Source organism: Crocuta crocuta, unplaced genomic scaffold, assembly GCF_008692635.1.
Source record: "Crocuta crocuta isolate KB4526 unplaced genomic scaffold, BGI_CrCroc_1.0 scaffold114, whole genome shotgun sequence".
In the NCBI taxonomy this organism is placed as follows: domain Eukaryota; kingdom Metazoa; phylum Chordata; class Mammalia; order Carnivora; family Hyaenidae; genus Crocuta; species Crocuta crocuta.
In genome coordinates, this window is record NW_027530000.1 from 256,068 (window position 1) to 275,079 (window position 19,012).

Sequence of the window (19,012 nt, forward strand, 5' to 3'; positions counted from 1 at the left end):
CGGCCGTCTCGCCGCCTCTCGCCGCGCGACGTCACTTCCGGTTCGCCGTAGCGGGCGCGCCGCCGCTTCCTCCTCCCGCGGTCCCGGATGCGCCTAGCGGAGCGGCGCCGCCTCGACCGCCGCCCCCAGGCCTCAGCCGGACGCGGCCGGAGTGCGGTCCAGACTCGGGTAGGTGGGGCCGCGGCGTGGCCAGGGACCGTGGGGGTCGGGGTCAGGAGTCTTGTGGTTCGCGCCCGGCCCTCTTAGAGCCCGCCCTCGCCAGGGGCGTGTAGTTGGGGGCGCGCCGGGGTTGGGGGGGAGCTGCCGGGAGTTGGGGGGCGCTGGCGTGGGGACGCCGGGAGGGGANCAGTGACTGGGGGCCGTGGCTGCGGGCGGGGGGCGCTGGCGCGGCGCAGGGATGCGGCCCGCGGTGATGGCGCGCCGGAGAGCGGGGGCTGGCGCAGAGATGTGGTCCGCCGTTGATGGGGGCGCAGAGATGCGGCCTGCGGTGACTGGGCGCCGGGACGACTTGGGGCGCTGGCGCAGAGACGGCGCCCGCGGCGACGGTGGAAGAGGCACTGGAGAATATGTGGGCGCGGAGACCCGGGTGCCGGGCGGGGGCGGCTCTCCAGCCCTCACTACAGCAGGCCGTGGGGTCCGCGTGCTTCAAGTTAGTTGTCGGCTTGGCTCTAGTTTTGTTTGGTTCTGGGGTCTCCACACCCATCATATTCAACAGAACAGGCATTCCCCCCGCAGGGATCTTCTAGCGCCAGGCGTCCCACCGTCGCAGACGTGGGAACAGGTGCGGAGGGAAAGTGACTGGTCCAAGTCCTCCTGTGAGGGACACCTGAGTGAATTCAGGTCATTTTTTTTTCCAATGTTTTATTTATTTCTGAGAGAGAGAGAGCGTGAGCAGGGGAGGGTCAGAGAGAGAGGGAGTCACAGACTGAAACAGGCTCCAGGCTCTGAGCTGGCAGTCAGCACAGAGCCCGACGCGGGGCTCGAACCCACGAACCGCGAGACCATGACCTAAGCGAAAGTCGGACGCTTAACCGACTAAGCCACCCAGGCGCCCCGAATTCAGGTCATTTTGACGCGGCTGTGCGCTGCACACTACTGTAGTCAGAATGTTCGAGGCTCCACTGTCCAGCCCTTTTGCGCTCCTCAGGTGGCCCAGCCTTACCCTCCGGGCCTTTGCACTGGTTGTCCCCTTGTGCCGGGAGCACTTTACCCACAGAGATCCGTAGCCCTGGGGTGTCTACTCAGATGTCGTCTTATCAGTAGAGAAGAAGGGTACCGCTGGGTGCTAGTAATGCCATCCCTGCCTTGTAGATGTTTGAGTGTTTTTGTATTTTCTTTTCTTTTTTTTTTTTAATATTTTTATTTATTTCTGGGAGAGAGAGAGAGAGACAGCGTGAGCAGGGGAGGGTCAGAGAGAGAGGGAGTCACAGACTGAAACAGGCTCCAGGCTCTGAGCTGGCAGTCAGCACAGAGCCCGACGCGGGGCTCGAACACACGAACCGCGAGATCATGACCTAAGTGAAAGTCGGACGCTTAACCGACTAAGCCACCCAGGCGCCCCTGTTTTTGTATTTTCTGATCAAGTTTTGAAGTGATACACGCAATAGAATGCTTCCGGTAACTTTTTTGAGTAGAACTGATAAAACAAATATGCTTTTTGAATAGTTGCAGAAAATATAAAAATATATTTTGAAACAAAATTATTATACCACCCAAAGATAAGCACAATTAATGTTTTTTTATGGTCCTTTGTTCTATCCGTGTAGTTTTTCCTTTCTAATTGAGATTGTTTAATGTAATTTTATGTGCTTTTAAAAACATAGCATGAGCACCGCTGTTCCGCCCTGTGCAGTAGTTGCTGTGGGCGCTGCCGTATCCACGAGGCATTATTCACTGTCTTGTATTGGATCCACCCTTGCTGGGCTGCCCGAGGCCGTGGCTCGCATGTTGTCCTCTTGAGTTTATCTTCGCTCCAGAGTGTTTTGTCACAACAAACAAATCCTCCAGCTACCTTTTCTAGGTCTTAGTTTCCTTTCATACCCAGTTTAGGAAGAATCCTGTCCTCCCTGTCACCATTTTCTCTCCCCGTTTCTCTTCAACCAAGTTCAGTTAAGCTTTTAGTCCCACCTCTTCTCTGAAAGTGCTCCTCTTGGGGTCACCAGCGCTGTTACGTCGCCAAGTCTTCCATGGACAGTCTCTGACCTGGCCACCCGTGGCTTCCTGTTGTCTCCTGGTGGCACTGAGACGCCACCCTCCGGGTTCTCCTTGAACCTGGCTGGTCGCTGCCTCCAGTCTCTCTACGTTAAGTACTGAATGGCCTCGGGCGGTTCTCGGGCCGGCCTCCTCTCAGGTCTGTACACCCAGGCGGCCTCATCCTGGGTCTTGGCTGTGGGTCCTGTGCCAGCATCTCCTGAACGTGGAGCCCCCGCCTGGATCTTTCCACACCTCGCTTTCACCTGGGTGGGAGCTGCTGCTCACACACTGTTGCCTTTTGTTTGGAGGGAGCTCTGCGTTTAAGTCCTGCAGGTCAGACCTTTCTGGGATTTGTTTGCCTTGCACATGCTCGGTCTGATCTGTCGGCGCTGTTAAACTAGGACTTGAGCCTGGTTGCTCCTCGCGCTGCCTTTTTGGCCACGGCTATCCTTCCAGCCCCGCCTCCCATCGCTTCCCGGGGCTCTTCTCCTCCCTGCCCTGCCCGCTCCCCTCCGCGGTTCTGCGCTGGAATTTCAGCACAGCAGCGGGGTGTTGTTTTTATTTTTTAATGTTTATTTTATTTTAAAATTTTTAATGTTTATTTTTGAGAGAGACAACCCGTGAGTGGGGGAGGGGCAGAGAGAGAGGCAGACACAGAATCTGAAGCAGCTCCAGGCTCTGAGCTGTCAGCACAGAGCATGATGCAGGGCTTGAACTCGTGAACCACAAGATCACGACCTGAGCTGAAGTCAGATATTTAACCTACTAAGCCACTCAGGCGCCCGCTTATTTATTTTAGAGAGAGTAGGTGTGCGTGCTGTGAGAGAGGGAGAGAGAGAATCCCAAGCAGGCTCCACGCTTTCAGTGAAGAGCCTGACTTGAGGCTCAAACTCATGAACCAACAGATCATGACCTGAGCCGGAGTTGGATGTTGAATCAACTAAGCCACCCAGGTGCCCCTGGTGATGTTTGTTGTTGTTGTTGTTGTTGTTGTTGTTGTTGTTGTTGTTGTTGTTGTTGTTGTTGTTGTTGTTGTTGTTGTTGTTGTTGTTGTTGTTGTTGTTGTTGTTGTTTTAATTTTTAATGTTTTATTTATTTCTGAGAGAGAGAGAGAGATACAGAATCTGAAACAGGCTCCAGGCTCTGAGCCATCAGCACAGAGCCCAATGTGGGGCTCGAACCCATGAACCTTGTGATCATGATGTGAGCCGAAGTCGACGCTTAACCGACGGAGCCACCCAGGCGCCCCCCTGGTGATGTTTTAAAAACAGAAAATATCTTGGTTGGTGAGGTCGAGCCCCGCCCCCATCAGGCTCTTTGCTGTCCGCATGGAGCCCACTTCAGATCCACCAGCATCCTTTCTCTGCCCCTCCCCTGCTCGCGTGTGCCATCTCTCTCTCTTTCTCAAAAATTAATATTAAAACAAGATAAGAGAGAAATCAGATGGTGCACTTCTTTTCTCAAAGCTCCATGCTTTCCCATCTCCCTCAGAAAACCAGCCGAAAGTTCTTGAGGCAGTTTATGAAGCACCTGGTGACCAGGTCCTTACTGTTAACCTCATGTTGCCTCCCCTGTCCCCTCGTCCCCTGGCCCAGCCACACCCGGCTCAGGACCTGGGCATGCCCTGCCTCTGTCTGGAATGCCATCGTCTGACTTTCTCGTTTCAGAACCTCCTCTTCAGAGAGGCTGCTGCAGGACGTGGCGCCTTGCCCGTGTCCCTCACGGCCCCTGTCCCTTCCCTTGCTGCAGCTCTGCCATTGCGGTTGGCCGCCGCTTACAGCTTTGTGTATTGCCTGCCCCCTTCTGGGGGCGAGAACGACGCTGTGTTCACTCTTGTGTCCCCAGTGGTTCAAATAACGTTTGCAGTAAGTGTGCAGTAAATGCTTATTGAGCAAACATATTAATGAACAGATTCTTCCGTAAAGCAGGTGGGCTTGGTAGGACCTAGGCGTACGGGGGTAATGAATGATTCTAGGGGATGTTGAGGAAGGGAATTCACATGCTTACAAGGGGGAAACTGGCTCTTCCCAGAGGGGCAGACACACACAGGAGACAAAGCTTCACGTAGGCAGAGGTGAAAGGGAGGGAGTCAGGTGGGAGGTGAGAGGGCTTCGGCCATTCAAGGAAAGAGCCTGTCACCTGACCCTGCATTCAACCGGGGTTGGGTTTCGGCCGCCCATGGCCTCTCTTCACGTGGACCATGTGCGGGGCCCATCCTGTGTGCTGGTAGTGAGTTCCCTCTGTCCGCCCCGCTGCCCCCATCTTTACGTCCCTCCTCTTGCACAGGAGCGATGCTTTCCTTCTCTGTCAGGGGGCTTGTAGCTGCCCGGCATGGCCTCTGGGGTCCCCCACTGGGACCGGGTCCTCCAGTGCCTCAGGCTCCGCGGTTTCAGAGACGCGGTCTGGCCTGTGTGCCCCTCAGGCTGGGCTGCGGCCACAGGAGGCAGCTCGAGCCTCTTTCTGCAGGTGGAAGAGCTGCGTCTTCCTCGGGGTCCCCGGCCCTGCTCCTCAGCCTCCCGAGGGGGACCAGGTGCCCGCTGCCTTCAGGAGACCAGGTCTGGGCCCAGTGGCCTTTGGGCCTATGTTCTCAGCCCCGCCCTCTGTGGCTTCTGCTTTATTTCTGGTCGGTGGAAATTTTTGTTTTGTTTTGGTGCATTATCGTAGAAATAAATTCTAAAAATCATTTATGTACTGAGTGGGAGGGAAGGTCTTTGCATAAACTCACTGTCATTTTACTCAGCTTTCTGAGAGTTTTGATAGATGTTGTGTAATTTCCACGGTTCATCCCTAGCGCCACCAGCCTGCCCGCCTCCTCCTGCCAGGCCCCGGCAGCCACCCATCTCTGTCCTTTCTGGGCTGTCAGTTAAAGGAAGTCCGTGTGGACACTCTTGAGTCTGGCTTCTTTCAGGGAGCAAATGCATTTGCTGTTTATCCAGGTTGCTGCACGTACCGAGAGGTGTTTCCTCTGTTGCTGCGTGGTGCGGGCGCACTGCACCCACTCCCCTGGGGAAGGGCGTTTGGGTTGTGGCCAGTCCTCTAGTACAAGTAGTGCGTGAGTGATTTGCGTTGTGTGACATTCACACGGTTCTCATGGGACGACAGAGTTCCTCTTCGCTTTCCCCCCATTCTTGACTTCCTCCCCAGGACTGGGTATCCATTTCTCCAGGTTTCCTTCTGCGCGTTCGAAGCGGTATCATGGTGTACCATGGGGTGGTGGTTTTCACAAGGGGCTGAAAATTGGTTTTTGGAAGGAGGGTGAAAAAAATATTAGGACAGTGGTTTAGGTCTCCCAAAAGGTCAAGTACTTCCATAGATATATACTATGGCTGTGGGATTAAAATTTCACAGGATGGGTGGGGGGATTTGCTGAGAAATGTCTAAGCAGGGCCCACAGGGGCTGTGGGTAAAAGACTGAGAAACCGTGGCAGTATAGCAGATCGGCGGCTTGCTCCTTTATGACATGTGTCCGAGGAAGGACTTCTTCGGTTTGCCTGGACTTTTCCTCTCAAGCTGAGGTAGATCCTGTCTGTGTGGGGCGCACAGGGCTCTCTGCTCCATCAGGTTAAGGACCTGCCCTGCCTGCATCCTAGCCCAGGAAGTTAGGAGGGACATGGAGGCCTCAGTCCCTGTTTCTGCACTGTGGCCCTGCCACACGGCACATGACACAGGGACTCCCACGTTGTTTGAAAACCTCAGTTTAGCCCAGTTTAGGTCATTTGGAATTCACATATTTTAGGAATGAGTATGGAGCCTTCATAGTCTGCTCTGAGGTAGGAAAAGCGTGAATATTTTGTCAGTGTCTGGGACTCTGGTTTACAGCCTTTGATTTTTTTTCTGTAATATTTTACTATGAAAAATGTCAAAGAAACACACAGGTTGAGAGGATTTTGCAGTAAACTACCTACGTACTCATGACCTCGTTTCTATTAACATTTTTCTGTGCGAGCTTCGTCACTCATCCATCCATCCATCTGCTTTTTAAAGTTTTGGGAAGCACTTCAAGGGAAGTGAAAGCAGTGTCTTTAGTATGTTAGAGCCTCTCCTCTTTTTTTTTTTTTTTAGCTCCCTTAGGGTTACTTGTTCCATTTTTTTTTTTATGTTTATTTTTAAGAGATAGTGTGAGCAGGGGAGGAGCAGAGGGAGACAGACAGACAGAATCTGAAACAGGCTCCAGGCTCCCAGCTGTCAGCACAGAGCCCGACGCAGGGTTTGACTCAGAGCTGTGAGATCATGAGCCAGAGTCGGACCACTTAACTGACTGAGCCACTCAGGCACCCCTATTTTCTACCTTTTTATTTTATATAAGAGGGCTGTGGATATTATAGAAGTGAGTTTATTGACTTGGAAAAATGGTCTTTGCACCGTAGGGAAAAAAGAAAAACCATTTTTAAATGTGTTCATATGCTTACGTTTTTGTTAACAATACCTAAATGGTTTCCCCATTTCTTTTCTAAAATTTATTTATTTTGAGAGAGAGCATGTGCGCAAGAGCTGGGTAGGGGCAGAGAGAGAGGGAGAGAGAAACCAAGGCAGGCTCCAGGCTCTGAGCTGTCAGCACAGTCTGACACGGGACTCGAGCACATGGACTGAGAGATCATGACCTGAGCTAAAGTCAGATGCTCAACCAGCTGAGCCCCCCAGGCCCCCCCCCCCCCATTTTCTTNATGCCTCCTAGAAAGCACTTGAGTGCAGGTTTACCAGGAAGGAGAGGGCAGGGAGCACTCTCTGCAGAAGGAAGTTCTGGAGCACAGCAGGCAGTGCTTTCTCGGAAGAAGAGGGAGGTTTCATGTGGCTGCAAATGGGTGTTTGGGGGGAAGGTCCTTGTGGCGTAGCTGCCACTGCTGTGGGTTCGGGTCTGATCTCTGCTCTGGCCCTGGCTCTCCCTAAGCTGCTTCCTCACAGAACCGAAATGAGGTGGTGCCTGGATCTCAGGCCTCAGAACCCATCTGGCCCCACACCGAAGGAGCTCCTGCCGCAGGCAGGCCTGGGCTGTGGGGGCACCGCTCCCCCGGAGCCCTAGCGTCATTTTTCACCCTGGTCTTTTTTCCCCTTTAATCATTTTTTTCATGTTTATTTGAGAGAGAGAGAGAGAGAGAGAGAGAGAGGGAATGCACGTAGGAGCGAGTTGGGGAGGGACAGAGAGAGAGAATCCCAAGCAGGCTCACGGTGTCAGCACAGAGCCCGACTCGGGGCTGGAACTCATGAACCGTGAGATTATGCTGAGCCTAGATCAAGAGTCAGATTCTTAACCCCCTGAGCCACCCAGGCGCCCCCACCATGGTCTTTCTTAACCTGCTTGTGGCTGCTCGGCTCCCCCAGGGCAGGATCGAGAACCCTGGGGCAGCCGGGCAGGACTGAGGTGCTGGTGTTCAGGAGTGGGGTTGCGTGTGCATCAGCTTCTCTGTATGTAGAGAGGCTGAGTTGAAAGGAGAATCTTCATCTTTATTCCCTTGATTTGTTTTTAGTCTCAACATTAACTTTAGCTTGAAATTCAAATAGCGTTAAGTGAAGGTCTGATTACTCTTTCAGAGATGGAGCCCCTGTCCTAAAATCTCCTAGCCTGTGTGCCCCTAGTCCTCCGCGGAGGCCGCCGCCTGCTCCTCCGGTCCCGCCCTGCTGTCCCCAGGGCCCTGCGTCCCGCCACGGCGTCCTTGCTCGTGGGCCATTGCAGTAGCAGAGCTAGGTGTGTTTTAAGGAGAAAAGCCCGGAGTTACACTGACCCCTGGTTCTCCTCCGGCAGCACCGAGTTGTCCCATTGTCCTGCCTTCCCCTTTCCACTGGTGACCACGTTGTCTTTCCTAGAGTTCCATTGTTTCTGTTTGTGTCGGCTTTTAGGGAGTTCTTCGTCTTTGTTGATTTCATTTTGGTTTTTGAATACGTGACTCTTTCACATGATTCTGAGAATCAAAGTGATACAAGATGGTGTACGTAGGAGTGTCACTTTCTCCACTGCCTGTCACTGCCTAGCCTCTTTCATTTCTGGCTTATTCTTCATGAGTTCCTTTTTTGCATAAGCAGATACTTATGGGACATCAGTGCTTGTAGACTGTTGGCAGTGAACGTGACTAGGAAATAGGATTTTAAGAAAAAATTAGGTAAGTACAGATATGTACGTATAGGTTTTTTTGTTTTGTTTTGTTTGTTTTTTTTGTAGAAGACCATGCGGGCAGGATGTGTGTTTATATGTTTGTGTCTTTTCCTCTTAGGCAAGGGTAGTGTCTCATGTATGGTCTGCACTTGGCTTATGTGACTCCGTGTTAGCTCTGCATGAGCGCACGAGAGCTTTCTCCTTTATTTGTACGCCTCACGGTGCCGCCCTGAATGGAGGGCCCGATGGATGGTGGATGCGGCCCGTCTCTGAAATACAGATGGACGTGTAGTTTGTTCCTGATGTTTTGCGTTTACAAATAAAACTGTGCAGACACGTTTTTGTACTGGAGGTGGAGACTCAGAGTGCAGCGTGTGCACAGGCACACGCAGGTCTGTGTGGCGACACCAGCCCCCCACGGCCTCCCTAGTGGGGCTCGCCGCCTGGCTTCTGAACTGTTCGGTCTGGTGGATGAGAAATGATACTTCAGCCCAATTTTAATTGCAGTTCTTTGACTAGGAGCAATGATTTACAGGTTAATGAGCTTGAAAAATTCAGCTTCAAGTCTTCTCTTGGAGTTGTACCTTGTTTTACTGTTTTTTTGTTTTTTGTAATAGGAAATCTCCTCTCGTAAGTAAGGACTGGGGGTGAGTGAGACATGTAGCTCATTACTTGTGAGCAGCCTCATAGCGACACTCCGTGTTTTGATGGATCTCAAGGGCCACGTCTGGACTCTGGTTTTTGCACTTGGGGTCTTGGACTGGTCCTTATTTTTAGCAGCCGGACTGTCTTCTGACACCACTGTGTCTGCCACTCTGCGTGTTCTCACAGCCTGTTCGGGGCTCGTTGGTGCATGCTCTGTGTGCGGGACACGGCCGTGCCGTGGATGCCGAGAAGTACTTGCGTGATGAACAGTGCCTGGCCCTGCTTTGGCCGGGCCAGGGGAGGGGCACCATGACCCCCTCATACAGTGACACCGCAGAGCTACCCGAAGCGGGGGATGGCTCCGTCTTGATCTGGGGAAATGTGAGGGCAGGGAGGGATGTGGGTTTGGGAAGGCAGCAAGGCTCATGGCTCGAGCTTCCAACCTGTTGAAGGGGAAGAAGAGACGTCCTGATCCCTAGCCGCCGGGACTCTGGCTGATCCCGGATGGGAAGCTGGGAATGGAGGGTGGGCAGTGGGGAGCCAGCTTGGAGCAACTGCTGTAAGTGCCCAGTCTCCCGGGCCCTCCACCCACCCTCTTAAGGGCTCTGAGCCTGGCCGCCCCACCACCCCCCCGCACTGAGAACCAGGCCCAGGCAGTATTCCTTAGAGTGGCATCTTCATGGCGGTCAGATGTGCCCCTTTATGATGTTGTTGTCGCCCTGACAGAGCAGCAGCAGGCGCGAACGGGCCTGCGGCTGGCACTGTCCTGCCCGTGGCACGGTGAGTGTTGCATGCAGCGATCTGAGGGCTCTCACCCATGCTCTAGCCTGGTGCCACTGAACTTGACCCCCTCCCGAGCAGTGCCCACGTGGGGCCACGAGCTTCAGGGTTGGCTCCAGCTCTTGCTGACGGACCTTGAAAGCAGACACAGCCACCATAAAAAAAGTAAAATGCTGTTTTGTCATTGGTGGTAGCTTTGCTCTCCATCGGGGTAACTGTTCACATTTTGGGGGAAAGCTGCTTTAGATAAGCAGTTTCTTTACGTCGTGGTTGGTTGGCTTTATTTCTCTAACTTGACCATAAGCTCACTGAAGTCAGGATTCACTTTTTTAAAAAGTTGAGATTTAATTTATGCATAGTAAAGTTCACACTTTAGCGTGTGGGCTCTGTGACTTTGGACAAACTTCTAAAAAAATTTTTTAAGTTTATTTTTGAGAGAGAGAGACATGCAGAACATGGGGGAGGGGCAGAGAGAGGACACCCAGAATCGGAAGCAGGTTCCAGGCTCTGAGCTGTCAGCATAAAGTCTGATGTGCGACCTGAACTTACAGACCACGAGATCATGACCTGAGCCGAAGTGTGACGCTCACTGACTGAGCACCCAGGCGCCCCTGGACAAACATTTGTGACCATCCTCACAAATTAAGTGGAGAAATGGATCCACACCCCCACATTCTCTCCTGCTTCTCCCAGGTCAGCTCCTGCCTCACCTTTAGCCCTTGGGGTCTGTCTAACCTCTGTCCCTGTGGTTTGCCTGTTCCAGGATATCACGTCATGTCAGTGACCTGTGGTACGTGATCCTCTGGCCGCTCCTCGGCATCTCTGGATTCGTCGTGGGGTGGGCATGTCAGTAGCTTGGTCCCTGCGTGGCTGAGGCTCCACGTGTGGCTGCTCCAGCGCTGTGTGCCTTCGCCAGGTGAAGGTCAGTATTTGTGTTTGATGTGTTTCCCTGACTCGCTATGGAATTTACTCCTTCAGCAGAGTGGTGGTCACGCTACATGTCGGTGTCCCACTCCTTTCACTTAACACGTCTGAACATTTTTCATTTTTATTACAGTCTCCATCTAGAACTTGGACACTGGATTTTTCTGGTTACTTTTTTTTTTTTTTTTTTTACACTGTGTTGTATTGCAACAAACATTTTTATGCTCAATTTAAAAAAACAGGTAGGTCCATTTTCTCAGGAGAGATTTCCAGAGATAGTATTACTAGGTCAAAGGTAACGGGGTCAGATGGGTTGTTCTGCTTTCCCAGCACTATCGCCCACCCCGTCAGGTATGTTCTGGGCTCTGAGCCCTTGGAGACCTCCACTCCGTGTCCTCACCTGCCTCCCACACCCCTGAGCGGCTTGGGCGGGTGTCTGCGGTGTGATTTCGCGTCTTGGCCTAGTGGATCTGGGAGATACTACAGTTCACGTTGCGTTTATTAGTAGTGAGGTTGGAGGTTTCCTTCTAGCTGATTAAGTAGATGTTTTTCTTTTGTGAACTGTCTCATCCTGGTTTCATTTTTCTATGGGCTTGGAGTGATTTTCAGTTTGTATGAGTGCTTTCTATGGTACTGGTCATAGTCTTTGTTGTAATTTCCCCAAATATTCATGATTTCGATGATTTACTTTAGAGTTTTAAACGTTTTTAAATTGTGTGTCTTCAAATCCATGTGTCTTTTCAGATACAACTTTACTGCGTTAAGTTTAGGGACTTGAATTCCCTTCAGAGCTTTAGTAAGTATTCACTTTTGTGTTCTTTACATATTTCCGATTTGATTTTTCTACGTTTGGTATAAAACTCGGAATGTTAGCCTATAAAGTGCTTCATTTATTTTGCTGAATGATTTGTAGTGAGAATTTAAATACGATTTTTTGCCACGTGGCAGTGACCTGTTCACCCTAACTCAGCTTCCTCTGGTTTTGTGAATTGTCAGATGTGAGAGAGTCTGTTTCTGGCCTTTGTTCGCTCTTCCTGCTCACTCTGGGAACATGTTCTACGGAAATAACCATAACTGTGCCCCTGTGTGTGTTCGTCCTGTAGTTCTCTGTTTGAGCCATTTCCACAGTGGTCCTGTGACGCGTCTTTATGAGGACTGGGTGCAGAGGCTCGTTCTGAGGCCCCTTTGCGGGGCGCCCGCTCGGGGGTGAGGGCCGGAGTGCCAGCGAGCTGCTCGCGGAGGCAGTTCCTCCCCGTGACCCCGATTTCCTGCTCAGACGGACGCTGCCACTTGCCTGCCCTGTGTGGGCCGTGTCTACAGAGCCGCCTGCAGGCAGAAAGCGCCTTTTCCTCTGTTTAAAGGGGTGCTGGTTTTCAGCTTCCTCAGCCTTGCCCCGTGTGCCCGCGCACTCGGTGGCTCCTGATTCCGTACATCCGGCTGCTGCAGCCGGGGCCTGGGGCTGTGGGCCACTCCGTCCGTGCACGTATCTTTGCCTTGTCAGCTTTGTAACTTCTGATTCATGATGTTCTCATCCCTGCTCTCTGTGAGAGAAGCTGTGGGGACGGAAGGGCCAGCCTTCTTGCTCGTTTTGGGGGGCGGGGGTGGAAGGAACACCAAGAAGCGGAGAGCCAGGTGGGCATTTCAGGTGCTGGGAGGATATTTCTGTGGCTGCGACCCCGCCGCAGCGGGGGCAGATAGCCCTGGGTGGCACGCTGTCCCTCGCAGACGTACACACTGTGGCCGGGTCTGACTTGGGAGCACTCTGGGGTCCCACCTCAGAACTGCCACCATCTGCTCAGCCCTGTCCTGCGAGCCGACCCCCAGCAGGTGTCTTCCACTCCCCCAGCCTCTCCCCAGCCCTGTGCACGAAGCAGTTTTTGGGCGGGAGCCCCTTTGAAGCCGCGGTCCCAGCCTCAGTCTGCAGAGCTGAGGGAGACTCTTCCCCCAAGCAAGGGCCCGAGCGCCAGCCCTTCCCTTTCTCTCCCTGAGGTGTGAGGCATCTCCCTGTTTTGTTCTGGCTCCTGCAACGGCTCCGAGGCGAGGCTCTGGCCCCCAGGCCTGGACCCTCTCTTTTAGGAGCTTAGAAGAAAGTGTGCGTACATCTGATACGTAACGGGTGCTCTGTGTGCTGGCAGTTGACGTCACCCAGAAGTTGGTGGGGGTCGGTGGGGTGTGCTGCTCTGGTTACAGGGTGATGGCAGCGCGCAGCCCGCGCCTGCTCTCGGCGGCAGTCACTGCCTCTGGCGAGGAGGGCGCTGTCCCCCACCGTGTGAGGGAACAGAGGAGGCCGCTGGGCCAGGAGAAAGTTTCTGGGAAGAAAAGTAGTGGTCGCCAGTGCCGAGTTCAGTTCCTGTTTGGCCTTGAGCTAGTGAGGCTGTTTCCCTTCCATAGTAGCTGGGTGATCACCCACCTGCAGCCAGGCTGCGCCCTGGCCCCCGGCCACAGCAGTGACCCGGAAGGACCTATTCTTGTCTGTGCTGAGGGACCTCGTCTCCAGTGCCGTCTCTTGGGTGGCTCGAGAAGAATTTCTAAGATTCATTTGCATCAGATGCCAGTGGGAGCATGCCGTCCGCACAGCTTTCCGGTGCTACTTAATGGTGCTCGTAGTAAGTGGTGATCAGATGGTTACATTTGTCTTCAAGTAACTTGATTTTAACTTTGATTTTTTTCAGGAGAACATTAAGTGGGATTAAAAAGGAGGGCGATAATGCACCATGGCAGCGGCCCTCAGGGCGTCCAGCACCAGCTGCAGAGGCCCAGGGCCTTCCCCAGCAGCGACGGAGAAGAGCAGCAGGCCCACCCAAACCCACCACAGTCCCCTGCCACGCCCTTCGCGCCGTCGGCCAGCCCGTCCGCGCCTCAGTCTCCTGGCTACCAAGTTCAGCAGCTAATGAACAGGAGTCCCGTGACCGGGCAGAATGTGAACATCGCCCTTCAGAGCGTCGGCCCAGTGGTGGGAGGAAACCCACAGATCACGCTGGCCCCTCTGCCACTCCCGAGCCCCACTTCTCCAGGTTTCCAGTTCAGCGCCCAGCAGAGGCGGTTTGAGCATGGCTCTCCGTCATACATCCAGGTTACTTCGCCGCTGTCGCAACAGGTGCAGACTCAGAGCCCCACCCAGCCCAGTCCCGGACCCGGGCCGGGCCTGCAGAGTGTGCGGGCGGCCACCCCCGGCCCCGGCCTGGGCCTTTGTAGCAGCAGTCCCACTGGGGGCTTCGTGGACGCCAGCGTGCTGGTGAGGCAGATGAGCCTGAGCCCGTCCGGCGGCGGGCACTTTGTGTTTCAGGAGAGCTCGGGCCTTGCCCAGATGGCTCCAGGCCCCCAGGTGCAGCTGCAGCACGCGGGGGCTCCCATCGCGGTCCGGGAACGGAGACTGTCCCAGCCCCACGCGCAGTCTGGGGGCACCGTCCACCACCTGGGACCGCAGAGCCCTGCGGCCGCGGGTGCAGCCAGCCTGCAGCCCCTGGCCAGCCCCGGCCACATCACCACGGCGAGCCTGCCCCCCCAGATCAGCAGCATCATTCAGGGGCAGCTGATCCAGCAGCAGCAGGTGCTGCAGGGGCCGCCACTCACCAGACCCCTGCTCTCCGGGGTCGGGGTCGGGGGGACTTCGGCCTTCGGGATGACGTCCCCGCCGCCCCCGACCAGCCCTTCCAGGACCGCGGGGGCCCCGGGCCTCTCCAGCCTTCCTCTCACATCTGCGGGGAACGCGGGGGTGAGGAAGGCTCCCAAGAAGTTGGAGGAGATACCCCCTGCCTCTCAGGAGCTGGCCCAGATGAGGAAGCAGTGCCTGGACTATCACTACAGAGAGATGGAGGCGCTGAGGGAGGCCTTCAAGGAGTACTTGATCGAGTTGTTCTTCCTGCAACACCTCCAAGGGAACATGATGGATTTCTTGGCTTTTAAGAAGAAGCATTATGCTCCGTTGCAAGCTTACCTTAGGCAGAATGATTTGGACCTGGAGGAGGAGGAGGAGGAGGAGGAGGAGGAGGAGGAAGAAAAGTCTGAGGTTATCAATGATGAGGTGAGAAACAGGAGTTTAATAATTAGAGGACCTCGCGACGCAGATTTGAGTCTAGGTAACTGTAAATAAAACAGAACCTATGAGCCGGGGGTGCTTCCAGGGTGGGGTCTCGTTAGGATGTGAGCCAGGAGGAGACCCGGAGGCGTACCTGCTCCGTCTCCTGCCTGGGTGGGGAGAGCAGCTCTGCGTGTTGGCGGGAGGATGCAGGGCGGCCCTGTGAGCAGTGCTGCTCCAGAACCGAGCACTTGTGTGCACAGAAAGGCCGTCCAGCTTCCCGAGGGCTAACCGGCACCACTCAGTCTTCCCCCACGGGCGGCTGGCGGCGTGGGGCTTGGCCAGCACTGAGGCCAGAGGTGTGGCCACCTTCCGGCTGGTGTTCAGGTTTTGCATTTTACTCATACTGGTCTACCTGTTAAAAACACTGCACGTGTGGTTTCTAAAGAAGGGATTTGAGTGACGAGGTTTTTATGGTATACCAGTCATGATTTTAAGTCACTCCGTATGTTTGTATGGTGCCTTCATGATTAAAGTACAGTTGTTACAGCAAAAAACTATGAGAATTTTTCAATTTTTAGATGTAGTCTTCAATTTGAGATACTAAACTCACATGTGTGCAAATTCCTATTTACTGAGTGGTATTTAAAGTGGAATCTCTTTTAGATAGTGAAATTTTTGGGTGCCTGGAATGGTGCTTAACAAATCCCCCAGTTGACATTTTTCAGTCCCATAGTGATTCCAAAGATCCGTTTACTTGTGCCTCCTGAAAAAGAAGCTAATGAGAAGAGGGCAGGCGTGAGGGACACTGTCACGCACTGTATCTGTGCTTCTCTGTCGTGTAGTGTACAGCATGTTGGCGGGGCTTGTTTTGTTTTATGACACAGCTCAAGTAATTTAACTCATTGTCAGCTCTTTTCCTGCAAAGAAATCAGCCTTTGCTGAGCAAAAGCTGGTCTCTTTGCTCTGCCGTCCTCATTGAGATTTATGGACGTATCTGTGTGGCTTTGCCATTTTGTGTTTTCTTTAACACCCTTTCCAGAAAGGACCATTTTTATTTTCCAAAAGGTTTATATGATTATTTTGAGGATTTCACCTCTGTTGCCATGAAATAGTGAAGTTCCGTCCTCTCTCTGTTTGTACGCCAGCGCTGTCTGTAGGGTCAGCCCCGTGTCTGTGCTCATGAGGAAACAGGACCCCCGTTGTGCACCCTCGTGCCGGGACAGGCGCGGTAGCCAGTGGGGTGGCTGCCGTGCGGGTGGCCTGTGAGGGTCTCTGGGCTCTGCCATCCGGACACTGCCTGCCGCTTCCCCGCGGACGGTTCGGAGCTGCAGAGGGTACAGGTGCCGCACTGTGCTCGGATGGGACTTCTGCGGGGCGCACGGCTGAGTCAGGTCACCGTGCTGTGAATCCACCATGAGTCAGTGCGGTGTCCTTTTATAGGACTTAATGCAAAAGCATTCCGTTTCTAAACACCAGACATCACTGAGCTATCAGCAGTAAAATTCTGACAAAATTTTGAGCGGTCTTAAAAATTATGTTGCCTTTTTTTCTCAAAATATTTCCTCTCAGGTAAAGGTTGTGACAGGAAAGGATGGGCAGACTGGTACTCCCGTTGCTATAGCAACCCAGCTTCCGCCAAATGTTTCTGCTGCTTTTTCATCCCAGCAGCAACCGTTTCAGGTACTTTTCGATGGTTCTCAAATGTAGCCTCATCCCAGACTTTCCTTCATCCAGATATTTTAACCTTCAATTTACTATTTGCTCTTCAGCATTTTTGTCCAGAGCCCATTCCTTATTTAAAAAAAAATTAAAAAGTCTTTCTGCATATAAGATGATAAAATTAAGTTGCATGAGTAAATGACAACGCAGATCTTAATGCATTATTATTTTTTGTGTGTTGACTGTAACGCACCGATAGCGTTAGCATGCATGCCATCCAATACCGTCCTGTTGAATGTGTGCTCAGGATTCCTCGTGTGCCGTGTTTTACATGTTGGTTCTTTCTCGTGTCTTCTATCTGTATTTTTAAGAACAGTGCAAAGCAGAACAAGAGAAAAAAAGATTTAAGCAGGTGGTTACTTGGTATTTTCTGCAGCTGGAAGAAACGCTGAAGGGAGACAGTCTGGAGCCATGAGGACCGTAGGCGCCCCACGGTGTCCACGGACAGCAAACCGAGTGGTGTTAGTTGTTTGGGAACTGAGCCGCTCAGCGTTAGTCAGCGGCACCAGGAACCTGAAAGCAGACGGCAGGCTACCCNTGTTCTTAAAGAATTTTTTTTTAAATTTTTGCTACAGTTTCAAACATAGGTGGAAATTGCAAAAACAGTTTTTAACAAAAACATTTTTTTAATGTTTTATTTAGTTCTGAGAGAGACCAAGACAGAGAGAGACACAGCGTGAGCAGGGGAGGGTCAGAGAGAGAGGGAGGCACAGACTCTGAAACAGGCTCTAGGCTCTGAGCTGTCAGCACAGAGCCCGACGCGGGGCTCGAACCCACGAACCGCGAGATCATGACCTGAGCCAAAGTCGGACGCTTAACCGACTGAGCCCCCAGGCGCCCCTTAACTCCCTTTATGTCCTTTCCCTGGACTCCCCGGATGTGCACCTTTTGCCCCTCTGTGTCGTCTTCGCACTCTCATGCGTGTGCACACACACATTTCCCCCCGAAGTGGGTGACAGGCAGGTGCACACACCAGGTCATGCACTTTTATCCTGAATAGTCAGCATCTAGTAGGGACAGTGTCCCCTTACCTAACACAGTACAGGTCACGTCAGTACTACAACTGAGTCACGGCTCGCGTGCAGTTTTTGCCTCTTGTCCTGATAGTGTCCTTTACGCAGTGGATTCTTAAACAGTGCAAGGGCACCAGCCCCACCCCCCCCCCCCCCAGTGGAAAATCCACGGATAGCTTTTGACTTCCCCCAAAACTTAGTTACTGAGACCTCATTGTTGACTGGAAGCCTCATAGATAATATAAGTCATCGATTAATGTGTTCTGTATGGTACGGGTTTTACGTGTTGTGTTCTTACAGTAGGGCAGGCCACTGCGGAAGAAAAGAACACGGTCTCAGCACTGTACCGTGTCGCCAGCAGTCTGCGCAGTTCAAACCCGGGGTGTGTAAGGGCCAGCCGTGGTGGTTTTACCCTAGGCTTGGGTCATTGACAGCGCTTGATTGTCATGCCTTCATCAATGTCATGTCATGTCATCTTTAATCTGGGCTGGCTCCTCGTCTTTTTTATTTTATTTTATTTTTTTACTGTTTATTTTTGAAGCAGAGAGAGACAGAGCATGAGTAGGGCAGGGGCAGAGAGAGAGGGAGACACAGAATCCGAAACAGCTCCGGGCTCTGAGCTCTCAGCACAGAGCCTGATGTGGGGCTTGAACTCACAAACTAGCTGTGAGATCATGACCTGAGCCGGAGTCGGACGCTTAACCGACTGAGCCCCCCAGGCGCCCTGCTGGGTCCTCACTTTCATGACCTTCACCGTTTTTAGTTGAGGCTGGCTGTTGTGAAGAATGTCCTTGGAGAGCAGCTTAGCTGACGTGGGCCGGGGAGTGTTGAGAGGCGGGCCGCAGAGGTGGCCCGTGCCCGGCTCACTGCTGTGTCGGGAGGTCATGCAGGCTGTGGTGCTGCAGGTGGTGACACAGCCACTTGGTGAGGACAGCGTCCACCAGGCTTTTGCAGTGGAAGGTTCTTCTTTTTCCTTTGGTAAATAATGAGGAATTTGGGGAAGATACTTTGAGACCATGTAAATATCCTGTATCTCATTAAACTTTCAGCCCCTAATTCTGCCATCTTTCCACAGTCCGTTTTCACCTTCAAGGTCGCACGTAGGTCATCCAGCTCCGTTGTTCCTTCTGCTCTTAGCAGTTGGACGCCTGCTGTTAATAGTGTGCCCTCCTCTTTCTTCTGTTTACATATTTGTTTGTAGGTTTTTATTTATTTTATTTTTTTTTATTTTAATCACTAGATTATGTCACAGTATTTTTTTTAGCCTTATTTAATTCAGTAAAACTCGCTGTGTTTTGTTTCAAGTTCTGTTGTGCGACCACCACCGTGGTCCGGAAACCACTCCCGCCGCCCTCCCTGAACCTTTGCCCCCTGCCTCTGTGGTTTTGCCTTTTCCAGAATGAAATCTGGATGGAGCTTCTGTCGCTGAGCGTCCGCGCTGTGCTGTTTCCCAGTAGTCTTGTCCTTTGTTGCTCAGCCGTGTCCCGGGGTGTGAATGTTCCCCGGTTCGTTTGTTCACTCTTTGAAGGACACTTGGATTGTTCACTTCGGAGTGCAGCTGCCGTGCCCGTTTGTATGCGGCCTTGTGTGTGTGTGAACCTAGGCCTGTGTCCTGTGGGTGCGACACAG

The 19,012-nt window shown here is 52.8% G+C and overlaps 1 protein-coding gene across 6 annotated transcripts in view; it reads left to right on the forward strand.

Moving 5' to 3' along the window:
• The first annotated feature begins 96 nt into the window (after positions 1-96).
• The window catches only part of EP400 (E1A binding protein p400), a 97,764-nt gene continuing 78,848 nt past the window's right edge, over positions 97-19,012 (forward strand). For all 6 annotated transcript variants that reach the window (XM_077763566.1, XM_077763561.1, XM_077763563.1 and 3 more), the window contains exons 1-3: positions 97-168; positions 10,470-10,628; positions 13,303-14,654. In XM_077763566.1, coding sequence (XP_077619692.1) covers positions 13,338-14,654 — 1,317 coding nt within the window. In that variant the 5' untranslated portion in view covers positions 97-168; positions 10,470-10,628; positions 13,303-13,337. The remainder of the gene's footprint in view (positions 169-10,469; positions 10,629-13,302; positions 14,655-19,012) is intronic.